Source organism: Lipophrys pholis (genome assembly GCF_963383615.2).
Source record: "Lipophrys pholis genome assembly, chromosome: 10".
NCBI classification, from domain to species: Eukaryota; Metazoa; Chordata; class Actinopteri; order Blenniiformes; family Blenniidae; genus Lipophrys; species Lipophrys pholis.
In genome coordinates, this window is record NC_137640.1 from 8,627,964 (window position 1) to 8,647,514 (window position 19,551).

Consider the following 19,551-nt stretch of genomic DNA (forward strand, 5'->3'; position numbering starts at 1 on the left):
AAGGGTTCATAAAGAGGTGTAAGTAAGAGAAATTAAAAAAGGGGGAAAGCAGACAGAGTAGAATCAATCTGACAGTAGGATTGCAGGATTAGTAACGACTCTTAAGAACAGAGTTAACATGAAGCAGAAAAGTAAAGGAGTCAATAGTCAGAAGAGGAAGAAGAAATATGAACACTCCAGAGTGAGAAACCACGGCCCACACAGGCTCGTGTCTGTCCTCGTCTTTGCAAACACACACACACACATTCACATTTAAACACACACTCATTTACAGCGGTCCATTATGAAAGCCTCCGTGGAGTTCTATTGATCCGCAGCTTTTTTTTTTTTTTTTCCTTCTTCAAACGCTTTTCACACCTCACCCCGCGGTGAGTGGGAGGCTGTTTTTCTGCCGTCGCTCCATCTTTCCTGTCACTCTCTCGGCCTTTGTAACCTTTTCGCCGCACTCTCTCAGCGCCGCCACCAATGCACATTTCTTTGGGTTGTGTAAAGCTTTCTGTGTGTTATTCAGGCCCGCTGACATTTTCAGAAGTGTGAAAGTCCTCTTTTTTTTTTTCTCTCTCTCTCAATAATAGCTGGATTGGAGGCATAAAACTAATGTTTCACGCCCGGAGAGAGGAGAGCAAGGGAGAAGGGAGAGACGCAAGCCTGAAAAAAAAAAAACACACGTAAAAAAAAAAAAAAGAAAAAAAAAGACAGAAAGAAAAATTGCAGGGAAAGTACAAAAACAAAAAAAAAAAGTTCTATTTGTGGGAAGGTCACAGATTGTATAAAAGACTTTGATTAAGGCCAAAAGAGGTTTGTCTCCCCCTCGTAAAAACTCCCTTCATCTTCTCGTCTTCCTTAATTTTTCTCACACTCTCTCTTTCAGATTAAGGTCCTGCAGATAAAATAGATATTAATTGTCCCTGGAGTAAGAAGTGGGGCACTTTGCTTCCTCTAGCTCACCTCAGATGAATCTGTCGACATTGAACTGGTGATGTATGGACGCTACCTGGCTAATATTAATAACAGCTTAACGATGTCTTTGACAATTCCACCGGCTAATTTAACGCAGAGTTGACCACGCGCACGCACAAACGCACGCAGGCACACACACACACACACACTGAAGCACATATTTTGCATGCTAATGCTCATTTTCACACACAAAAAAAACACACTTGTTACCCGCAGTCTCACGCGCACTGATACAATCACACGTTCACACACTGTGGGACACGACGGCGTCGGCCTCCTAATCAGCTAGAGTGATTACCTGGCCCGCCAACACTGCTACCGAGGCTATTCATCAGCAGATCTCAACAGGCTGCGCAGGTTATAGCAGCATAAAGAGTGACTTATTAAAGGCACACACACTTGGCTCACCACACAATCACACACACACACACTTACAGCATCCTCCTCTCCACTGCGACTTGGACTGCCCTCTGCTTCGCCAAACGAGTCGTCCGTTGGGGGGTCTGTGGCGTCGGTGGGAGGGTCACTGACGTGAGAGGCTGAGGACTTGGAGGGAGAGCTCTGCCGGGGTGCTGGGGTGGGCGCTGCAGGGAAACATCAGAAATTAGCTACGCCCTGGAAGAGGATGTGAGAAAAAGCCCGTCGTGCTGCATAGACCGGTGGAGGCGGAGTGCTCACGTGAGTTGGTGGACGGTGTCGTCGAGGTGACTGGTGTCAGATTCATTTGAGAAATGTCAAAGTCGTCGCAGTCGTCCGTGTCCTGGGCAGTGCCCACACGGCTGAAGTAAGAGCTGAACGCCTCTGTGGTCCCCGATAAGCCGGGCTGATCAGCTTTCTTCGATGGCATCGCCGGAGGTTTCGCCAGCTGGAAATCCTGAAGAAAGAGAAACACTTGTGTCAGTTCCACACAAAGGCGGCGAAACCATTCTATTAAATCACAGTGACACCTTTCTATAATATTCAATTATAAGTGTTGTTTCAGTTCCCTTTGAAGGCGTGTTCAAACTTGTGAATATGCGATGCAAAGCTGCAATTCAAGCCCTGATGTACGCCTAAGCAGCAGACCGATTTAGCCTGAATAGCAGGTTTTAATGGGTTTGAACAAAGACGTCCCGTTCAATTGAAATCTGAAAGCTGCATGAATGAAAAACAGCCAACATTAAGTGTCGCAAACAAAGACTGAAAGGTTTCAGAACTACAGCCTCTTGGCAGCAGATCCTTGTCATTAAACTTAATTAAATTTGAAATAACATCATGCACACATTAATCCCAACAACTGCCAAGGTTGTGTATTAATTAATCATCAATTAATCCACAAGTTTGAGTGGCGAGGGCAAAGCAAATCAGACTACACTTATAGGGTATTCTGGACAAGGGATCTGCAGCAGAAATCAAAGCTTAGTTTGTCATTACGAAGTGAACTGAAGTAAAATATGATAATATATTTAGAAATAAAACACATTTGTAGGCATCTGTGGTCATTTGCACGTCTATATTGGCCCTTTCCAACACAGTTAATCTCTCAGCTCATCACAGTTCTGATCTTTGTATGACTCTGAAAGATCAATATGTCAGTTTCTAACCTTAAACATCTCCTTGCCAATCTTCTTCGCCCTCTCTCCGTGCTGTGGACTCGACGATGCCGACGGGGATGGAGCCGAAGCGCCAGCTCCGGCTCCCAATTGGCTCTCACCGGCTGGAGTCACGGGCGTGACGGGCGTGAGGGTCTGGAACATGGCGGCCGGCAGGGTGCCCACGGGCTGGGCAGGGAGGTAGGCTGTGGGGGGGAAGGCTCCGGCTGCCATGGCGGCCCACTGCTGCTGCGTGGCGGGGAAGATGTTTGCCTGGCCCCATATGAGAGGCTGGCCGCCTGGCAGCACCTGGGCTACCGGGCCCAGAGGAGACTGGACCCCGAAGGCCAGCGGTGTCTGGGCGGCAAACGCCTGCTGGGACCAGTGTCCAGTAGGTACTGCTCCCATCGTCACATAACCTGGTGGAGGAAAAAAAAGATGTCGGCAATGCCGTCTTAATTATTTCTACTATCCATTATTTATAAGACGAGAAAGTAAGAAAATATGGGGGGAAAAATGATTACAATTTCCCCAGCGCATGCTTTTGCATTTCTTCTACACAAAAACCCACACAGATAATAACACATGCATCACCAGAGAGTGTTGGCCTACTTCTGCCTGCAGTTAATGCGGTGTCTCTTAATGGTCATGGTGAACTATTATAATTACCTCCAGAATGAGGCAGAGTCATTATGAAAAGGCAGAGCTCAACACACACTCATTAAAATCACTCAAACTCATCAGCAGAAGCTTGTTATATTACACACTTGCTAAACCCCCAGTTTCTAGTCTCCAGTTGTTACCTACAGGAGAGACTGCTGACATTTACCCTTTTGACACATGTGCAGAGAAAGAGAGGAACAGGCGAGACAAAATGAGGTGAACAGGGGAGTAAATAAAAATAGATCCAGTGAAAGTAAGACGTATAAACCGATTCTCGAAGGCCTCTGTGCATACATTCATCTCAGCATGTTTTATTACTTTCCTCTGACCGCCGCGGTTGCTTCAGCCACAGGTAAATCTGCAGCATCCGAGAAAGCAAGCTAATAATGCACTTCATAGTCCACACACAACCCGCCCCACCTTTTCTTCTCTTTCCCCTCATCTACATTTGAATTCTATTCCGCCTCCCTCTCTGTTTATCACAAACACCCGCCCTCCTCTTTCTCCCTCTCCTCTGTCCTCCACGTCTGACTCTCCCGACTCGCCAAGCTTCCCATCGCCCTCGTTCTTGACTCCCCCTCTCCCGCTGCGTTTGTTTCCCCTTCACTTGTAGCAGTGGTGTATTTAAGCAGAAAACGAACAAGGTCTTACCTGAGGGCACAGACGCCGGATTGAAGGGAGCAAACAGTTCAGTGGGAGGCTGCAGGCCCAGCGAGGGGTCGAGGGTGTTGGCCGGGGAGGCGGGAGTCTGTGCAGGTTGCAGAGCGATGCAAAGAGAGACGGTTCAGCGAAACAACTGATATCATCTCAGAACATGCAGATCGCGGGCGGTGTGCGCTTCGACAGCCACTCACCGACGGAGAGGTGATGTCAGGAGGCGTAGACATGTCTCCAAAAATCTCTAACTGGTTGATATTCTAAGAATCAAGACAAAGGGCACGTTAGCGGGCGAACATGTCGGTGGCTCTGTACGATTTTCTGAAGCGTTCACGATCCAGTGCAGCATGCATGACACACTGCATGCAACACAGAGTAGCTGTCGTTTGTTAGCGGGACCTACCTGAACACTGTGGCAGCGACACAGAGGACATAACAGAGGGGATGAGGAGAGATGGCATAATGAGATGAGATGATTATGATGACATACCTACCAAGAGTTATCACGCTTCACCTGATCAAAAAGCAGAATGCCACACCCTGAACGTCATTACCGCTGCAGCGTCTTGCTGTCGGACAGGTCATTAATGTTTCCAGCTTGGAGCAGATGTGTGCCGCGCTTTATGAGGAATCAGTAGGAATCAAAGAAAGGAGCCTTTCTATTTGATTTGAATGCGTTCTTTCTTTCCGTTCCTTTTTACAGTTGGCCGATAATACTCCTCTTTAGTATCTCCCTCTTTTCCGCACATTAATAATGCCTTGCGGCCAGAGGCAAGTGAAGGGAGCTCTATTTTTAGTTGATAAAGGAATTTAAACCTTGAATACATGGTCAGAGATTTGCATAAATCATGGATACGGATAATTTCTTTAGAGATAATGAATATTCTTAGAATACCTTCCCTTTTATTCGCTCTCTCAGGTCACAAGCAGTCCTTTTTACATTTATCAGATAATGGATCTGTGAGCATGAATTTTTACAGTTTTAGCTTTTTATGGGATACGGTCGTGTTTCTTTACAAAACAGGCAGGGAACAAATAAGCAAAGTGTATTACTGCTGCTGTAGAATGTAAATGATCAAAGATCAACCCAAATGATAACACTGGATATTTACGATAGATGGAAATTGGAGCTTCCACTTGGATGAATATGGAAGTGCTTTGATCAGTATAAATCCATAAACCTCAGTAAGGGACAGTATGTAAGATTTAAGAAGCCCTAAATATGTGTCTTAAGGGACTGTTGTGACTCACTATAGCATCCGGTGTCCTCAATCAGACCTTCAGGGTTGAACAGTTTAAAGTTGGCGTTTGGTTGCTTCAGACAAAATTGTAGTTTTTATTTAGATCCAGAGTCCAAACTTGATTGTATTCTTGATGAATTGAGCTGCAGGGAGTTTCTATACCTTTATAACCAAAACAACCTTTTAAATCCACAATTTGTTTTCTCTCTATTTGAGTTTTATGTAACACTTTAAGACCCACTGCAACGTGAAACCAGTTTTTTTGGCGTCATTATACAGAATTACTTTTTTTTTTTTTTTTTTTAAATGAATGTAAACTAATGTAATTTTCTTTAGTTTTATATCAACCCTCTAATGACTGAAAATATACTCAGGCTAACCAAATTATGAGCTGCACAATTGTGATAAGTGTGTATTCCCATTTATCATGATAACTTAAACCTTCAATATATAGCAACTGTACAGTATCACTGTTAATATATTACTTTTTGACAGTATTGAGAAAAAAAAAGTGCCATGCTGGAGAATCTCTGTAATTGGTTGGTCCTATTGAACAAGAATTAGAGACCACACTAATGTGTGGACGCTTTTTATTAATTTTTTATTTTTCTACATAGAAACGGCCAAGTAACAACAAAGCTTATACTAATGTGCATATTGCTTTTGGTCATTAAATTAAAGATCATGGAAGAAAAGATTTTTTTCTTTTTAGCTGTTCGCTTTGCTCTTCGATAATATTTTGTCCACACATTGAACATAAAGTTAAATAAACTTACATTGTTGGCAGTAAAAGATGGATTTGTCCACAATGAATATAAATCTCTATTTTCACAGAAGATTGTATCGTTTTTCATTTTGAACTGTCTTACCAAAGGCTCGTGTCAGTGACATGGACGGTCGTGTCGCATATTTCCAACGATGAATTATTGAAGGAGTTACTTTTGTCACACGGCAAGATAAGAGTCCATTTGAAAGATTGTCTGCTGTTCAAGAAACTCTAAAATAACTATTTACATATAATCTTGTGAAAGGCTACGAGGTCTCACTACAGAACGGCGGGAGAGTCACATGGGGAAACACGTGTTACAGACTCCTCAGTCCATTACACGGTTTAACGTGGTATTCATATTCAATTGTGCCGCTAACTTAAAAAACTATGACACAAAACAAAGACAGCTTTCAAATACTGTTATGGGTGTAGTTTTTTTTTTCTTTCTTCCATATTCTGTTGATGCTTTCAAGTTATAATGTTTTTAACAAAACAAAATATCATAAGATATATGGCACCTCCAACTCACATTATAAAATAAGTGTCCACAGCAGTTGGGAGATATCATGACACGGTGCACTCTGAATCAATGACACAGAGCCTTTGCTAACATTCTTCAAACAGAAAAACCAGCGGCTGCAGTGAGTGTTCAAACACTGCGGGAAGTCGGACATTTATAGACTTTCTGTCCACGTTTAGTTCTCTCGACTCAATATTCCTTCTGTGTTTGGTGGTTGGGTGGTGAGGTCAGGGTGCTGTGATTATCAGAGTGTTAGGAATGCTTTATTAATGCGCCGTGAGCGGCTTGACTACTGCGTCCGCAGGCGAGATGACCGCCACTGTCTGCTAAACCCCTGACCCCTGCCGCTTTTTGACAGACACTCTGACCTTTATGTCCACACCGCCGCCCTTAAAGGACCTCCGCTTGGAGCTAATAGGAGAGTTTTTCCTCTTTTCTACACTGGCTCGTCCACCCTTGTTATTTCTCCCCCCACACGCGGAGACATGCAGGTTTGAACGCACAAGCGCACTCCTACTCTATTCAACTTTACTCCCACCTGAACCTGGTTGCTAGGGAAACAGCAGGGTCGCATGTTTTATTCATAAAGGACAGGGGTCAAGACGTGGGGTTACTTGGGATTACAGATGAACAAAAGTGGTGCGGCACAGCTGGGGGGGACAATTCAATTATTCTCATTTTAAAATTTGTACAGCTAAAATATCCTCAGTGCTTGCAGCTATATCTGGTGTCTGTTACTTAATAAAACAATTTTAGGCACTCTATTTCTATTTTAGACACTTTATCCAATAAGAGTAGACCTGTTATATTTCAGCGTCTTCTGGTTTTATTGGTTGTTATCAATGAAACTGCCCACTCTAGTCTCAGTCATTACTTTTTATTTTATTAGCTGGAATGTGTTTGTAATGTTTCATCCTTGTTTTATGCCTCTATCATCTTATAGAAAACTATCATCTTAACCTCCTTTGACACTTCGTTTATATTGTATGTTGAGAACCTCTTGGTTGTACATAAATTTGAACAACAACCAAAAGAGAAAACAAAGGCTAACCTAAAGCAAGGCATGTCCCCGATAATCAATACTTGCAACAACTCCAGCTTTGAGCACTGCATTCATCTGAACCACAACGACCAAAGTACTTTGCTGTACGGTTGTATAGCACCTTACCTGCGTCGTCATCTTCAGGTCTAAGTCTATCAAATCTGCCACTGCCTGCTGTTGCTGTTGAGTTTGCTGTTGTTGGAAGAGCTGATCATGATTATGATGATGCTGTTGGTGATGAAGATGTTTGGGGGTGTTTGGACGTCCATTCTGCAATCACAACCCCAGTGTTAGATGGAAGGTGGGATGGGAATGTGCTCACACACATACACGCCAGTTATTTGTCATACACTCAGTCAGACAGAGAGTGTGTGTGAGGGAGAGGGTGAAATGACTCCGCAGGTATACGCACACACACACGCACACACACAAACAAACACATAGAGGGAGGTACTTTTTGCCACACTTTGAAACAAAGACGATTTGAAGAGGTTTAGAAATCATCCCTACCTTCAGTTCAAACTGGCACTGATCTGAAGTTTAAACCGCATTTGTGTTTCACTAAAGCCTGTTCCCTCGTGTGAGGAACTGCAGTGTGAGTTAAAGAGGCAAGCAGGCACAGAGAGAACAGCTGGATTAACCGACACGCCGCACCCGAGAGCACAGGGAGGGAGTATGTGACATTACAGGATAGAAAGCCGCACCCTTTAAGGCTTTAAACCTCTACATTACCACAGAAAACCACATGAAAGAGCCTCACTTGTAGATTTTTATATATTTATATATTTTACATTCGCCGTGTACAAGTCATACTCCCACCTCTCCCAACTGTGCAAGAGTAGTTTCACCTTCAGTCAGTCCTTTCATCGACACTGGAAACATGATGTGTGCAAAATAAGCTGGCAAAGCAAGTAATTGGTGCATAGCGGCCTTGCTGAGTGTATTGGGGGAAAGCATGAGGTATGGCCATCATTACCCAGTGCTGAAATACAATAACAGATTCTCAATACTAATCAGTTCTGTAAATGCAGCCCATTTTTCTGTTTGCTGTTTTCTCGACTTAATATTCGCCATTGAAATAAGATAAAACAAGAAAGAAAAAATGCCAGTATTGTCGTTATTCGTAGGGTGCACCACAAAAATATCACATCTTCCAGGTCAAAGAAAACAAACTGTGCTACCGCTCTTGATTTATTAATGAATGTATTGTAATAAAGTAAAAACTAAAGGTTTAGTGTTTAAAGTTGGACTGATTAAGATACAGGCAGCCGGCTTCTCCATCATCAGGACAGCAGGTTGAACTGTCGCTCTAGGATTGCAAAGATTGATTAAGATATTTTACCCCTACTGGGGCAAAGAGAACTGGAATTGCTTTGTCAGGGGGGCATTTCAAGAATACACACATCTCACTCGGAGAGAAAGCATCGTGAGTGGACTGGATCAATTCAAACAATGAAGTGTAAAACCAATGAACAAGGAAACCTCTAAATTCTTACCTCCTTTGTTTTAGTGCAAATAGGTAGAAGTTAGAAACTCTACATTTAGTTGAATACCATTTTTTTTTAACAAACTTTTCACGTGTTCAGGTCTTCGAGCTGTGACAGGTGCAACATTTCAACATTATGGAATTTCTAACGATGCCTCCTGATGCTAATCACAGTGAAAGGTCGTCCCAAATTGATTTGGTTTTCCAATTTTGCCTAAAGATCTAAAATAGCCCCCGCCACAGTGTTTTTCTTTAGACCAATGTTGGCAGAAGCTGGTCATTTCTCGTGGCACAAGAATTCTGCCGCCTTCATCATGCATGTTTGATTTAACCGATAGAACCTCACAGTTTGGCTTTGAAGCAAATTCTACTTTTACCAGCAATACGGTCATTTAGTTTCAGCCCAGGTTTCAGTGTTGTGTTATGGGGGCTTATGGTGATAATCGGGAATGGACCTTCTGGGATACTGGTTTAGGCCTGTGGGTCATACGTCTGGCGGGTGATATACAGAGCCTTCCTTCAATCAAATAAATATCTCACTGAGAGTTTTGAATTACCTGCTCTTTTCTTGAAAGCTTCAATCTGCTGCAGCCGAGTTCTCTGTCCACCTGTCTTTCCTTTGCTCTCTCTGTCCACCTGTCTTTCCTTTGCTCTCTCTGTCCACCTGTCTTTCCTTTGCTCTCTCTGTCCATCCCTGTTTTTCTTTTGCCGTGCCAGTCAGCTCTCCCCTGCCATCTCTTCGCCCGGCCCTTTATCTTTATCAGTGCAATCGCCACCTATCAATTAGCCATCTCGGGAGAAACAGTAATTACCAGTGCGCATGTGTTCTGCATACAATTAACGCGGCCCCTTTAATTAACACCACCTTGCTGGTCCCCTGCTGTGTGACTGATCACACTGGCACACACTGAAAAACCCTGCTGACCTGCCACATGCAATCACACACACACACACACACACACACACACACACACACACACACACACACACACACACACACACACACACACACACACACACACACACACACACACACACACACACACACACACACACACACACACACACACACACACACACACACACACACACACACGCACGGACACAAAATCAGGCTATCATCATTTTAGTCCACAGGTTACTTTTTATCTACAGAATTGTACTTATTACAGTACTACATTGTCTTATGGTACCGATTGTATGTATTAGTGTTTGTCTATTGCATGTAAATTCTATTTTTAAAAACAAAAACAAAACACACATATTGGGTAAATGTGTGGTTAAAACAGCAGTTTTGTCTTTCAGCTGTATAATTGAAATATCAATAACCAAGATCAAAAATATTGCAATGCTATATATGGTAGTATAGACCAACACAGTCCTATCATATTAGAGTGTGTCAATTATGTGTTTCAGTCGAGTTGGTGTGTTTGACTGGTGGAAATGGACTGACCTCTGCACGGGGACTCTCGGTGTTATCAAGGGGCTTCTGTTGATTCAACACACTCTTTCAGGTCTCACAGGGTCAAGAGCTCAGTAGATTGAAAGGGCCTTGTGTGTGTGTGTGTGTGTGTGTGTGTGTGTGTGTGTGTGTGTGTGTGTGTGTGTGTGTGTGTGTGTGTGTGTGTGTGTGTGTGTGTGTGTGTGTGTGTGTGTATGTGTATGCTTTATTGATTTGCCATCGCTTAAGGAGGTGACAGAGTAAACAGCAGAAGCGACCGCTGTAGACAATCGGGTCCCATTTCATGATGGGATCATTTCGTCTGAGGTGCAGCGAGCAAACATACGACTCTGATATCATCTAACGCCGCTGCCAGTCTCTTTGTAGAGAAGACAGTAGACATCCAGTGCTAAGGAAGTTGATACCAAATCGATTACAAATAAAAATGTTAAACTCTGCTCACTTTTCTGAGATTAATAACAATATCCTGCTAGTCAACAGCAAGAAGTGTAGTTATTACAGATAAGCAAAAATGGGTCAGGAATCAAACATTTGTAAAGTTAAAAACAAGCTAAATTCAAATTACACCAGATTCAGCTTTATTACAACTCTGCTAAATTCACTAAATTTAATTCACAAGTATATTTGTTGCTATTTAGCCAAAACAAGGAGCCTGGCTTAAGGTTTAAGTGTGTACAACATGTTAAAATGAACTGATTTTGTGCACAAACACACATGGGAGCTGATCTATTAATTGGGCGCTCTGACGGATTACATCTGACAGATGGGCAAAATAACACGTATGGCCCATTCAGCACATTTGCCTTAATGAATATGCAATTTCGGGTGTGTCTACCAGAATGGGCAAAATATTGGGAGCAAACTAATTTAGAAGCAATGTGATTCACAGCAGCTGGAGCCAATTGCATTGTTTATGACTATGTCTGATATATGGCTCATCTTTTCGAAGAAATGTCTTCAGTTACTGTGCAGAGGCGCTGCTCCTCTATTTTCCAAATTTCTGTTGTTTTCTCCCACAGTGTTGACTGTGCGACAGATCATCTATGATATTGCTTATTTTAAACAAATTCAGATTTGTTTCTATTACTCTCCACTATGTTTGTTAAATTCCTTCACCAACAGTTTAAACTACGTGTTACCAAATTCCCTTGCACTTGTGAGCACTAAGCTCACTATTTAATCTTTCCACAGCAAATGTATTCAGAAAGAAACGCATCTGAACACTCCTGTTGACATGGGTTGTCAATCATGTTACGACTCTTAGGTAACAGAATTCACACAAACGGAAAGTTCAATCTGTTCATAGGAGCACGCAACTCAGACCTTTCTCCTTCATGCCGACCTGTGAGGTTGACATGAGCATCAGGAGTTTGCTCATATTTACCAAATGATGTGAAGGTCGATTTCTGGTGGAAAAGACCTGCTGTGACATTATTGACTGATGCGCAACATGCTTGAAAGATTCAATCAATGGCAGACGCAGCGTCACAGCAGTTTTCTACCCTCTAAACCTGAATTTGTACTAAATTTATATCAAGGTACTTTCAAATTTTGACACAAGTTGTCTTTCATGAGGGAATTCTGACTTCTTCTTTTTTTTTTTTTTTTTTTGATCCAATTGTAATCTGTGATTTATCCCATCGTTTCTCTGTCTGACTGACTGGGAAGCAGAAAAGACTTGAATTTGTGTTATTCAAACCAGAATGGACGACTTGTCCAATTGGTTGCACAACAAGAGAGAAATATTGGATTTGCTCACGTTCAGACACCTGCCAACACAAAGGCAATCCAAATAGCAGCATGTGTTGTCGGCTGGGTGAGGACAGAACAGAAGTACTGTGGCGCCTGTAAGCTTCTTACCACATCGGAGGATAATGTGCAGCCAGAAAACAACGAGACTGATTCCCAGCCCACTGAAATTCAGAGTGGGATAGTGATTGCCAGTGGTGACGTGGAGGAGTCCAGTTTTAGTGGTTTATGGATTTGGTGGATAAAAAAAAACAAAAAAAAACTGCAGAGAAAAATAGATAGAGACGCTAGACTCTGGAACCGCAGCATGAGAGGAGGTGCTAATATACGATACGCTCACATACCCATACAAGCCCACCCACACAGGACAGCAGTCTGATCAGTGTGAGTGTGAAGATTTTAGCAAATTAAATCAGGCTGCAATATAACTAGTTTCTTTATAGGCAGATAAAAAGCAGCTGAGTTATAGTGCAACCTGACAGTGGTCAAGGTCATCATTTCATTATAACCAGCGGCAGCGTGATCTCGTAACAGTAATGCGAGTAAACCACACACAAACTGCACACAGGGAAACAGTCACACTGCAAACGTTCTCAATCGTCCATGAGGAAAGGGTGAAAAAACTGTTCAACACATCCTGACACACGGATGTAAAAATACTGTATGAGGCCATGCAGCATTTTTTTTTTATTGAGACATGGAATTTGCAGCCATTAAAAGAACGCGTGACAAAACATGTGTTTGGTGTGCTCTGTAATAAGGTCATGCAGATTTTTACTTGATTCACCTCTGGCAAACCAGAGCACGGCATGCTTCATTGAGCAAATTGACACGACACACATATTCAAACACACACAGTTCCGGTTAGCCATACGGAGCACGGAGCACAAGCAGGAGGATGAGGAGGAGGCGGAGGGCACCAGCCGCCACAGCTACAGCACAAGATGTACAACAGTACGGCACACTGCATGAAGCACTGGATCCCAGCAAACCTCTCAGGAGGGGTAAACGAGTCACTAGATCACTGTGTAATAATGTCCGTGAACATTGGGGTTCAGCAAAGGCAAAAAAAACTAACTCTGTTCATGTGTATTTGAGCTGAGAGGTTTGTCTGAGAGGGGGAGAGGCAGGCTGAGGGTGGGAGGGGGGAGGCAGTTTGGTCAGACATGGGAAAACTCTCGGTCACTCACTGGGTGTCGCTTTGGGACGTCATAGACCCCTTCCTTTTGCTGACTGGTAGGGACCTACACATCCGACCAAACAGATTCGAAGAACAGCCAAGAGAGTGTGTTACCTCTGGATTAATCAAGCACGGAAACTTTACGCACGCACGCACACACTCACACACACTATGGATGTCGATATTAAAACCCAGGAACGGAGCTCGTCAGGAATCATATCAATCACTAGTTGAGCGTTTGTGTGAGTGTGTGCGTGGGGATAATCAGAATTAAAATCTACAGCGAGAGAGCTCATCTACTAGGTTAATCAGCAGACTATTGGCCCCCGGTGATGGTCTCCCTCTCTTTCTGTGACTCTCTCCTTCTACGAAAGGATGGATAAGGCTGCTTATCACACCCGCAGACGTGTAATAACTCAGATTGTCACACACGTCGAGACATGTAATATCTCTATGTCACACAGGCAGAGAGATTTGGCAGTGTGTGTAATGAGAAGAAACAATGAGCAGTGATAGCAAAATGCTGATATGTGTGAATCCTGGGATTCCTGTGGACGGCTTTCTCCCAGACTGACACGCGGGTTTAAATAAAGTTTTCATTCTTCCCCAGTTGGACATGCTCTAATCAGACCGAACGGTGAACGAATAACAGTGCCGATGAAACATATGTGGGTATCTATCTAGCACAGCCTGTCTCATTCTTTCTCCTTCTTTCATTTCCTTGTTTACTTCTTTCACATGTTTATTTCCAGAAGCTGCCATCTTTATTCATACATTAGTTCCTCTGTGGCTGGAGGCTGGCGAAGACTCACGTTTCTAACGCCTGTGAGTAAGTGTGTGTGTGTGTGTGTGTGTGTGTGTGTGTGTGTGTGTGTGTGTGGGAGGAGGGGGGGGTGGTGGTTTTTGTATGTGTTTTTGTTTGTGTATGATTGTGCACGCGCCAGCCGCTGCCTCTATTTTCAATCCATTTTATTTAAAGATCAAACGGGAGGATGGTGATTAATCTTTCTTCCCCCCGCTTTCTTTCATCTCCTCGGGAAGAAAAAAAAAAAATAGGGGAGGCACGGAAAAGAGGAGGAGGTCCGCCTTTCACGCAGGCCAGGAATAACCTCCACATCTCCTCCGTTCAATACGGTCCCCTCCCCCTTCATCCCTTGGAGATCTTCCCATGTTTTTGCGGAGAACACCCAGAGAACGGCTCCTCTCCCTGGGGTAGATGGCTTTAGCGGTCAGAGCCCTCTGGAGAGGGTTGGCTGGAGTTTTGCCTCTGATTGTTGTGGCCATTTCTTTCCCGTATCTACATTTTAGTTGTAAAAATCAGAGGCAATTAATTTCATGAGCCGGCCACGATCTATTCATCGCGTTATAGAGTAATGAAGCTGGCAGTGATTGGCCAGTAAAAAGTAGATGAAATCTCAGCATCTCAAATGCTTTCTGGAACTTCTTGTCAGCAACTTAACCTCAGTAACAATAGTTTAAAGCTATGGAAAACACAAGCGAACAAGATGAGCTTGTGAGTACCTGATAAATGCTCTCTTCTGATTGGTCACGGATGGGCTCGTGTCCCGCCTCAAACACAATGTACTACAACATCAGCGGCAGAGAGAAGAGGGGAGAAAAGAGAGAAGCAGGAAGGTAATTGAAAGATAAAGTAAAAGAGAGAAAAGTGGTAAAACTGCAGAGGTGATTAGTCAAACAGCATTGTCAATAGGTTCTCATTAAAAAAAGCAGTTCAAAAATAAGAGTCCAGTGAAACACAAAGGAAACTGAAAGCAGCAAATAAATACCTCCAGCAGCTGAGAAAAAAAAAAGATACAGCTATTCGTGCGTCCGCAGCTCCACACCCCAAAACATCTGGGGTGTCCAACTGCACTTTTCCCATACACAACTAGAAGTCTCAAACTGCATTACACACTGTCCCCAAGCAGCAGCAGTCTCCCCACAGTGCACACAGAGAGGAGCAAGCCGACAGGCTAAAGATGCAGCAGGTGACAGCGGGGATGTGATTGGTCAGGAAGTTACCTGATAGACCGGGTCCTCCAGGTCCTCCTCCAGTATCGTCTGCAGATGGGGAAGAGAAATCACACAGTGGAGGAGAGGAGAGGGGAGGAAAAGACAGGGGAGTGGGAAGAAGTGAAGAGTTAAGCCAGCGGAGTCAAAAGAGTAGGCGGAAAGCACAGCAAGACGCAAGCGGCTTCCCGGCGTTCAGACAATCATTTGGCAATCATCAGAGAGAGCGAGACAGACAGAGATAAAGAGAAATTAAATAGAAGATGTAGAGAAGACAGAACAGAGGAAGGTGGAAAAAAAGCACAATGGGCAGATGGTGCCACTGATGAGGTCTGAAAGTTGGTGCTCTGCAAGTCGTTCTTTGATGTTTTTTTCAAGTCTTACCTGACTCGTTTGTCAAGAGCCTCTTAGATGAAGCTCGTTATACTAAAAGCAGATGAGTAAGAAAAGAAAAGAAAAGAAAAAAAAAGGGGCTTGTGAGAATACCTGGTAGACCGCCTGTTCACACTGTTTGTCTTTTTGGGCCTTCTTCTCCATCTCCTCTCTCTGCTTTATCTCGTAGATAAGCTGGAACAGGTCCCGCAGGTCCAGAATCACAGGCTCAGCCTAGAGACAAACATACGCAGGACACACACATGCATGCACGCACACACGCGCACACACACACGCACGCACGCACGCACGCACGCACGCACGCACGCACGCACACACACACACACACACACACACACACACACAAACACACACACGATCAGTACTGCATCACGACTGTTTGTTGTAGTTTTACTGTGATTGACTACCATGCACTTTTGATAGTTTCCCCTCGAGACCCATGTCTGTGCTTGGCAACCACAGCTGCCGAGGGTTTGCAGGACATCCGCTGGCGTGCAAGGGTTTTCGGCATGTTTAAAAGAAATGCCATTATTCTCCCATGCATCGGCCGCGAGACTCTGGCTGACTGTAGATTTGCTCTGTGACAGATTACAATGATCTCGATCACATATCCAGTGTCTTAGGGCATCTACACTGTGTGATTTTGGCCTGTCACAAAGGAAAGGAAAGCAATCATGGTGATATATCTTGTTGGGGCTCAAAATCTGCAGTCTAATATCACAATGTCACACGAGTGCGCGGATGACATGGTTGTGCGAATACAGACAGTTTGAGAAAATCTTATTTGAGCTATTCATAAATACCCACTTCCCATGCACTTTATTGGTGACTTTCTCTATAGCCACAGATCTACCTCTTTTAATCTGTTATCTTTTAAAATTTGTATTTATTCTGTGTTTTTGTTTTGTATTTATTCTGTGTTTTTCACTAGGGAGCTGCCACTCAATTTCATTCTTTTGTTTTTTACGACAATGACAATAAAGGCTTTTGACTTTGACTTTTGACTTGACTGAGAATGCCCACTGTCTATTTCAATACCAAACATTTTTCCGGCACACAAATACTAATAAAACAAAAGCTTGATTCCGGGTTTGTTTTCATTGAATTATTTCTCGAAGGCATCAACCATTTATGTAGCTAATGTATGTTGTTATTCATGCTTATTGAAGCAGGAATCAGGAATCCAAGACGTTATGGTCCTGCTGCCACATCTTGGAGTTTGTTTGGGATTACACCTATAAACAAAAACATTTGACCCTGCCCACATTAACTTTAGATGCCTTTAGATATAAAAGATGTTTTAGACAAACGTCCAGCAAAATTGCTTGAAAAACTTACAAAAGGTGATGACACTGAATACTGACTTCTCCTCTTGTCGTCCACCTTATGTAGTGTTGAATAGAAAGTTTTGACTTGACCGATCGTCACTTATTAGTTAAATTTTCCATGTAATTACGAGACAAGAAATTCTATTATACATACATAATACAGCTATTACAATTCATATGTGCTTCAATTGCAGTTCAAATGAAAATCCTCCTGTCATCATCTGTGAAATCAGTCATTTTTCCACTCCTGAAATTTGGCTGTCAGGAATGAGCAGGGGCTTCACGTGACCCACCAGCTCGTCATGTCTGGGCTAAAGCCATGCTGATCCCAGTCTGAGCGCTGCACATGAAGACTATAACCTCAGTCGCTCTCATTTCAAAGGGAGCCCTGTGTCGCCACGGCAGTGTTCCTGACACTGAGGGCTGGGGCCAGAACATTCAATCTCGCCCAACATATTGCCACAACTCACTGTAATTGTATCCCACAACACCGTGCAGTGTCAGTATATCAGAAGTGAACAGGGGCACATTTCAGGCTCAGTTACTGTGAAAGCGAATGTCATTTCTATTGTTTGCTTTGTGGCTATTAAAGACCAAGGATAAAACAGTCACCATAATACTTAAAATTTGTAAAAATATAGCAGAGGTGTACAAAATACTGCTTCATCCTCTTCTAAACCTGCAAGGCAGCTTCGCAGCATGTAAGAAATGTTCAATCTCAGAAAAAAAAAATTGAATTTTTGGACTGTATTTGATGGCAGCAGCAAGCTGACTGAACATAATGGGCTCTCACAAACTTGAAATGGGACGAGAGTGATTACAGATAAATACGGGTAACAAGCCAAAAATAAAAATGGCAACAGTAACGGAAGGTTTTTGCCTGAGAACAAACAGCTGAGCTTGTATAAATATTGGAAATCACAACAACTCCATTGCTAATGTCTGGTGCCGCCAACTAGAGGGGATGCAGTTGACGTCAATATCTGTGAGGAATTATGAATGACGTGTAGACTTTTAAAAACTGTGAAGTTTTGTGAACGAGGAAGCGTGAGATCTCTGGAGGTACAGCATGCACAACCACCACTGATGTTAGACCACCAACACGTAAAGACATTTTGACTGAATCCTACAGAAAGATAAATAAATAAAAAATCTTCAGTATCTATTAAGAGTTTCACAAACCAAATGGAAACAACATGTGACACAATAAAGCAAAATGGGTCAAAGAACTGAACATAGAAATATCACAAGAGGATTAATGTTCAATGTGCAGAGCACAGCATCCACAAGTTCAAAGAAGTGAAGAATACCCAGCAGGAAAAAATGAGATTTGCTTCTTGACTGCACCACATATTAAAAACAAAAGCTGGACATACAGGAACACGAATGCTAATCACACCAATACCTTTGGGCCATGCTGAAAAATTCAGACTTTTCTTTTTAGAAAAAAATATTTCTAAAAGTGGAAAATATTTTGGCTTTTAACATCAAAAACAATGTCCTGGTCCTCGTTTTCTGTGCTTTTATTAGGATTGACTGAAAGAAAAGCCCACAAAAACAATCACTGAGAAGTTGTCTCAATCAGAATCCTAGACACCAATAAGTAGATCAAAGAGTAAAAATCAAAGAAATTCATGCAATGGAGTGGATGACCTTCTGTCTGAGGTCCAAAAGATCGATCTCTGTCAGTAAGTGGGAAAACTGAACTGTCTACACCGAAAGACTAGAGGATGCATAAATAAACAGCGCACAGAACTACACTGAACCTGATACCTCACATAACCCACATTTCTGCATGTTGAATTGTCAGCTTTACTTTTGTTTGGCTTATGTGTCTTACTGAATATATGTCAAATGTAAAAAACTTATTACAGTATATCTATCTGGCTCACAGCTGTCGAAGGATGAAAGCAGAACAACCAACAATGAAGCAAATTGTTGAAAATGTTTTGTTAAAGAGTGAAATGATATTGATATATGTTATTTATTGTTAGAATGATCCTTAAGCTGTTTTTTATTTTGGTATGCAATGGCATTGGTTTCTATTTCTAAATGAAATTGTTTTCACAACAGACTTTCTTTCAGCTTTCCTTTTTAATTATCTTAAATTTGAATGTTTTTCAATGTTTTATTTATCTGTATGTACATGTTCTTGCGAAGCACAACTGTGTTGTGTCCGAATGGTACAATACAAATAAAATACATTCACCAGTTACCTCCCGAAATAGTAAATTATTTACTTTACGAGTTACCGATAATAAAAAGTCACCTATGACTTAGGGAAGGAAGTTTTGCACTACTTGTTTTTTTCTCTTTGAAATAATACGTAGCGCAAATATCTTATAGCACCATGCTGAATTGTGTGGGTCAGTGTTCTATTTTGCTGCTCAATTTTTATCTATCTATCTATCTATCTATCTATCTATCTATCTATCTATCTATCTATCTATCTATCTATCTATCTATCTATCTACCTATCTATCTATCTATTCTTCCACACTGAGAATCCTTGATTTCTAT

At 42.5% G+C, this 19,551-nt stretch overlaps 1 protein-coding gene across 2 annotated transcripts in view; it reads right to left on the minus strand.

Annotated features, from left to right (window-relative positions):
• dab1a (DAB adaptor protein 1a) overlaps positions 1-19,551 on the minus strand; it is a gene marked incomplete at both ends in the record, with an annotated part of 65,013 nt that overhangs the window by 4,382 nt on the left and 41,080 nt on the right. For both annotated transcript variants that reach the window (XM_080473568.1, XM_080473567.1), the window contains 9 exons: positions 1,396-1,544; positions 1,639-1,834; positions 2,544-2,950; positions 3,846-3,942; positions 4,049-4,111; positions 13,311-13,364; positions 14,822-14,884; positions 15,323-15,361; positions 15,797-15,916. In XM_080473568.1, the coding sequence (XP_080329694.1) occupies positions 1,396-1,544; positions 1,639-1,834; positions 2,544-2,950; positions 3,846-3,942; positions 4,049-4,111; positions 13,311-13,364; positions 14,822-14,884; positions 15,323-15,361; positions 15,797-15,916 (1,188 nt within the window). The remainder of the gene's footprint in view (positions 1-1,395; positions 1,545-1,638; positions 1,835-2,543; positions 2,951-3,845; positions 3,943-4,048; positions 4,112-13,310; positions 13,365-14,821; positions 14,885-15,322; positions 15,362-15,796; positions 15,917-19,551) is intronic.